Source organism: Carlito syrichta, unplaced genomic scaffold (genome assembly GCF_000164805.1).
Source record: "Carlito syrichta isolate Samal-C Ts95f unplaced genomic scaffold, Tarsius_syrichta-2.0.1 Scaffold303013, whole genome shotgun sequence".
In the NCBI taxonomy this organism is placed as follows: domain Eukaryota; kingdom Metazoa; phylum Chordata; class Mammalia; order Primates; family Tarsiidae; genus Carlito; species Carlito syrichta.
In genome coordinates, this window is record NW_007247109.1 from 161389 (window position 1) to 167624 (window position 6236).

Consider the following 6236-nt stretch of genomic DNA (forward strand, 5'->3'; position numbering starts at 1 on the left):
AGAGGACAGAATGAAGGCTTGATCTGTCTCCTCGCTTGCTGGCTTCTAAGTGACATGTGACTGGATACTCCGGCCAGCGCTGACCCATCTGTTTCTGTTTTGGTATCTTCATGAATGCTGGATGTGAATGTGACTGACATATGCCAGCCTGTTGCCATTCACTGGTGCTGAGTGTCTCATCTTTGTGGTGGGAGCTTCTGTAGGTCCAGCCTGGGCCTCTTGGCATGGCCCATGGCTCGGTCTATGTGGTGCTGCAGTGGCAGAATTCCACAGCCTGGACAACTGAGCATGAACAGAAACCAGCTCATCATTCTGGAGGCCGGAAGTTGAGCCCGAGATACAGGCATCTGGTGAGGACTTTCTTCCACGAACTCCATGGCCCAAAGAGGAAGGACCGAGGAGAAGGGGGTGAGGGAAAGGGAGGAGGGAGCGTCTGGGGTGGGGGGGCCAAACTTACCCTTTATGACAAACCCACGAGGCAATGGTGTGAATCCACTCCTGAAGGTGGACCCCCCAAGCCCAGTCTCCTCCCAGAGTCCCACTCCTAAAATGGCCACAATGGCAGTCACCGTTCAGCATGCGTTTGGAGGAGACAGACATTCAGATCTTGATACCCCACGTGTGGCGCATGATAGCCTATCCTGGATTCAGCTGTGTCCCTGCAGGAGTCCTAGCTCCTCTTGCGGCTCTTGGGGGAGCATGTTGCTGGGAGTTGTGGGCAGGTGTATGGTACTGGGCATTAGAAGTAAGAATTAGCAAAGGAAAGCAAACCCCAGCCAGTAAGCAAGGCGACTCATGCTGGTTTCCAGACACAGCTGCTGGTACCTGGTGCCACTAGGCTGGGGAGGGAGCAGGAGGAAGGAGCATAGCAGAGCCTTTCAGAAGAAGAGCAGCGGTGGCAGTGCTGACTTGTTTTACGGCTCAGTGGCCTCTGTGTATGCTGTTCACTTACCTCCACTTTGTGGCATCCCCAATGGTGATCTGCTTCTGAGATGTCAGAGCACTGTGTGACCACTTTGAGAACAGAGGCATGTCCCTCCTGGGGACCATCCTTGCCCGATGCCTTCACATCCTCAGAGCAGTGCAGGGAGCTATGGGGCCGGGCATTTCTATTTCTCACACAATTACATATGCTCATTTTCAGAAAAAGACCTCTGGGGTGAGGTTAACCTGCTGTTGTGTTCTCTCACACTATGAGGCTGTTCTGTACAACGGGTGCAGGGGGAGTGTGCAGGTGACAGGGCAGGGGTATGCGCGGGTGACAGGGCAGGAGGTGTGCGTGGGTAATGGGGGCAGGGGGTATCCACGAGTGACGAGGCAGGAGTGTGCGCGAGTACTGCTAAGTGCTGAACTGGAAGCGTCATGAGGACATGGAAGTGCGGTTGACCCTGATGGCAGCTGACTCACCTGGCAGCCTCAATTCTCTCGAATTGAAAATCAGTTCCAGGTAGATGTGAAACAGACATGCAGATGTCACCTTCCACCGGCTGTAGCTGCATGCTCTTTCTTCTGGTCAGGGTTGGCGGTGACTTTCCGCACGGTGTCCTGACTGTGTCCACCCTGATTCCGAGGGACTCTGCTCGCTCAGCTGCCCACGTGACTCTTCCCAGATTCACGTTGTGTTGTTTCTTACACGACTCTGGGTAATGATTTTTAAAAGTAACTCTTCACCTGGTAATCACTTATTGATTGGTCTCTACATTATAAATGCTTCCTCACACTTACGCTCCTTGAAATCCTGTTTGTTATGAGCTAATTCATTTTATTTCTCTGCTTAGATGTAATTGAGATTGATGTCAAGAACGGCTGATAGGTATTGGTAAGTGCTCTAAACCCTGGGCTTCTGAGAGCTGAGTGTGCACTACGGTTCTCCCTTAGGTCCCAGCGTCTACTGAATTCTTACCGAGAACACGCTCCTAGTATAACACACCTGTCTGTGGACGTGGATCAGGCACCATGATGCAGTAGCAAGCACAGGCCGGGCACGAGGGAGCCTGGCCACAGAAGGATGAACGGAGAGGAAGAGTTCTTTGATGCCGTCACAGGTGAGTCGAGAGAGGGAACGAGCCAAAGGTTAATGGGCATGAGGGTCACTGGGTCCAAATGGACTTAGTGTCTGGGAGTGGGACATATGAAAGTGACATGTGACACTGGATACTGACTCTCCAGTAGAAACATCACATCCTGTCTCCAGTGCGGGGAAACCTTGACTTTGGCTCACAGGAGACCACGTGAGAGGTGGTGGTGGTAGTCTTCAAGAGAGCATCCTGGGGCAGACGTGCTTGTGTGAGGGGGCCATTGCCCTGTGTTCTTTGGGCCCAGAGGTGAAAGTGGGTCAATCCAAGACATCTTGCCCTGTGCTGCTTACAGTGTGTCCTGGCAGCTCATGGTCCCAGAGTTCTGTGATTCTTTGCTTCCCATGGCCATGTTGAGTAGCGACTGGCAGCCTGTGGTGTGAAGGGACCCCCTACCATACCCCCTAGCCCCGCCTGCTGGCATGGAGGGATGTGGGTGAAGAGCTTGCTCATGTTGGGAATGCTCAGCAGCAGAGCAGGACATGTATGGCTCTGCTGCAGCCACCTGCTTGGCCTCACCAGCCTGCTCTTGGCCATCACCCTGCTCCGAGGCCAGTAGCCCTCCCTGGCAGGAAGAGACTTGTCACGGCCTTGTCCCAACCTGCTCCAGAGCAGAACTCAGCTGCTTCAGTAACTGGCCCAGTCAAAAGGACACACATGCCCTCCTCTTCCCGAGCCGCCCATCCTTCATGGAAGGTCCCGGACACCACCCAGCAGCGGGTGTTTGTCTTATGGGAGGGTGGACCAGGAACACCTGCACCACTGAATCCATACACACTCTGCACAGCTTGTTCTCCAGGGTCCCCTTTACATGGAGCCCTCTCCAGGTTCAGCCACGTGTGTGACATTCCCGTGGTCCTCTGTGGACTTGATACAGTCTAGTGATGTGTTTGTGTGCTGTGGTGGCTGTTCATGCTGCGGCAGTCTCATTCCTTTGAAACCCCATCAGCAGGGCGTATTTTAGAACAAGATGCAGAGCACAGTGGCAGACCTTGTGCAAATCAGGGCACACTGTGGCGGGGTAGCCTTGAATCCTATGGAGGTAACCCCCCCAAGGGGCATGGGTCACAGACTTCAGGAAGGTGTCTGTCCTGAAGCTGAACCCCAGCCACAGGCAAGTCTCCAGGGGTGTGATGTGCTAATGGGGAAAGCCCCAGGCGGGGTCCGTGCCTGCTCTGCCCGTCCCCTCAGAGCACAGGGTCAGTGATTCTGGGTGTGTCCATGGAAAGCAGCTCAGGGCTTTGGTAGTCCTCTCACATATCAGGGCTTTTAGAGGCAGGCTTTGATGTCTTCCATGCCCAGCACAAATGACCATTTTCTTGTCTTGTGCAGGCTTTGATTCTGATAACTCTTCTGGGGAATTTTCAGAGGCAAATCAGAAGGTCACAGGAATGATTGACTTGGACACCAGCAAAAGTATCAGGGTCGGGAAGCTTGGGGAGAGGCCCTCTCGGGAGAATGGCGTTCAGAAGCACAGGTATGCATCATCTGCATGGTGTTGTTTAGAATTGTCCACAGTGTGTCTGTAATCTCCCCCAGGATGCTCTGTGGGCACCCTCCTTCTCACACGCTGACCCTGAGTAGCACCCTTTTACTCAAAGAAACATCCCAGCTCACCCTCCATCTGGTCAAGGTAGCGCCCTTCCCTCACCCTTGGAGCCCGGCCCTGAATCCTCCTCTGGCTCCAGAGCCCTGTGGCTTCTGGATCAACCACAGGGGCCTCTTGGATCCTTCCCACATCAGGCCCTCACTGCGCTGCTCCCTGGCCTGGGGCGCTCTGTCTTTAGTTTCTGCTCTTCCTTCCCATCTCCACGCAAGGCTCTTGTCTTCAGGTGACCCTCTCCTGCCCCTCCGCAGATCCATGTCCCCTCCTGGTAGCCTTGCATCTGGGATGCTCGCCGGTGCCTGTGTGGACGATGTGGAGTGGGACCAAGAGCCTGCATGGTGGGGGCGGAGCAGGGACGGAGTGGGCCTGAGCACTTGTAGCTGGTGGCCTGGCACCTGGCACTTGGTTGTCTCCCAGCTGCCATGTGGCCTCCCTCTGGGCCCCTGAAGTCGGCAGCATGCTCTGACCCAGCTGACTTGACATGGCATCCCCGAGGCATAGCCCGGGGTCTGCATCAGGCTGGACAAGTGCTTTTATCATCTGAGGGTTCCAGTACTGGTGTGAGGCACTGTTGGTTGCATGTGCAGAGCAGTTCCTGTGAAATGGAAGGCTGTGGGCTGAGGGAGCTAAGGGCCCCATTAGCAGTTTGTATCGGCCCTGCATGCTGCTTCCAAATCTGAACTCACGTCTCTACTCAGACACCCTCCCTCTCAGACGGAGACAGTGTCTCGTTCTGGCTCTCTGTTCCTATGAGGGCAGCAGGGCTCCCTGGTCAGGGGTGCCCCATCCAGCCAACTATAGCAGTATTTGGAGTTCAGGTCTCCTGGTGGAGATGTGGCTTCTGGAGCTCCCCTGTGGCCGGTTGGAAGACTGCCTGGCGAGGAAGGCACCTTGGAAACACATGTACTTGGGGTCTGAGAAGGTTTTTTAAAAATCATTTTTTGCTCTCAAGGCCTCAGCTTATCTGTAGTCTGGTGCTGCCCCTCAGGGACTGAGCAGGATACCCTGGAGGGTCATGAAGGTGTGGCAGAGGGGCTTCCTCCTGCTGTCGCCCTGCCCCCAGCTCTGGGAGGACACCGTGGCGCAGCCACTGCAGGTTTAAGACCCCCCCCAGCTCTGGGAGAATGCCACGGCGCAGCCACTGTGGGCCCCAGACCCCAAGGTCACCTTGTCCTGGGCGTTCCCAGGAAGCCTTTCTTTGAGACTTGAACAGCAGTCAGGTCTCCGCCTATGCCCACCCTTCCCCCCCCCACACACCAGAATGTAGACATGCCCACGTTTAGATGCACAAATACAGAGACGTGTGGTTACTGAGCATCCACGGTGACTCCAACACTGCTGCCCTTGCTGCTCCTGCAGGACATCACTACCGGCCCCCATGTTCACCAGAAGTGACTTCAGCGTGTGGACCATCCTGAAGAAGTGTGTTGGCCTGGTGAGTCCTGTGGCTCAGCCCATGTTGAGCGCTTGTGGGTTAATTCCCATGAGCTTACTGCTGCTCTGGTAATTTTAGAAACGTGCTCTGCATGTTTATGGACAGCATGAAGTTGAGACAATAAATGGAAGGGCCAGGGATGGTGGCTCAGCCTGTAATCCCAGCACTTTGGGAGGCCGAGGTGAGTGGATTGCCTGAGCCCACAAGTTCGAGACCAGCCTGAGCAACTTGGTGAGACCTTGTCTCTACAATAAATAAAAAAATTAGCCAGACATGGTAGCGCACGCCTGTAGTTCTGGCTACTTGGAAGGTTGAGGCAGAAAGATTGCTGGAGCCCAGCAGGTAGACGCTGGGGTGGCCGTGAGTATACCACTGCAATCCAACCTGGGCAACAGAATGAGACTCCAACTCAAAAAATAAAAAATTAAAAAAAATAAATGGAAAGAATAGACATGCCAGGGAAGGGTACTTGTGGGTCCGCTCCTGGTGTTCTGTGGGGTCTGGGGACTTCTGTGAGACCCCTCGGTCACATGCAGGACTCGGGACAAGAGCAGCCCTGGGCCTTTGTCAGACACTGGGGTTGGTGACAGAAGAGCCAGCTGGCTGTGAGTGTGCCTGGCAGCCCCTGGCTTGCCCCACGGTCCTTCCTGCCTGTCCACTCTGTGCCCTGCTGAGAGTGCAGGGCATCTGCATAAGTGTCCCCATGCTGTTCACGGTTCTGCGTGGCAAGGACTCCTCCGTTAGACGTCTGTGAACACACGGCTCTTTCCCAGACCACTTACTTCTAAGCCTTTTGTGTTTTGCTTTTATCTGTTTCACTTCTTCTTTTCCCCCAGAGGAAACCTCATTTTTCTCCCACTTCTTATTTTATTTATTTACTTATTAGAGGCATGGTCTGGTGCTGCTACCCTGCAATGGTGTGACTGTGACTCACTGAGCCTCGACTCAAGCCATCCTCTAAACTCAGCCTACTGAGTAGTTGGGACTTAGCCACGGGCCACCATGCCTGGCCAATTTTTTTTTTTTTTTTTTTGAGTTGGAGTCTCACTCTGTCACCCAGACTGGAGTGCAGTGGCCGCTCCTGGCCACCGCAGCCTCAACCTGCTGGGCTCCAGCGATG

At 54.5% G+C, this 6236-nt stretch overlaps 1 protein-coding gene across 1 annotated transcript in view; it reads left to right on the plus strand.

Moving 5' to 3' along the window:
- The first annotated feature begins 1915 nt into the window (after nt 1-1915).
- OSBPL2 (oxysterol binding protein like 2) overlaps nt 1916-6236 on the plus strand; it is a 24238-nt gene continuing 19917 nt past the window's right edge. The window contains exons 1-3 of the mRNA XM_021712015.1: nt 1916-2045; nt 3408-3552; nt 5041-5116. Coding sequence (XP_021567690.1) covers nt 2009-2045; nt 3408-3552; nt 5041-5116 — 258 coding nt within the window. The 5' untranslated portion in view covers nt 1916-2008. The remainder of the gene's footprint in view (nt 2046-3407; nt 3553-5040; nt 5117-6236) is intronic.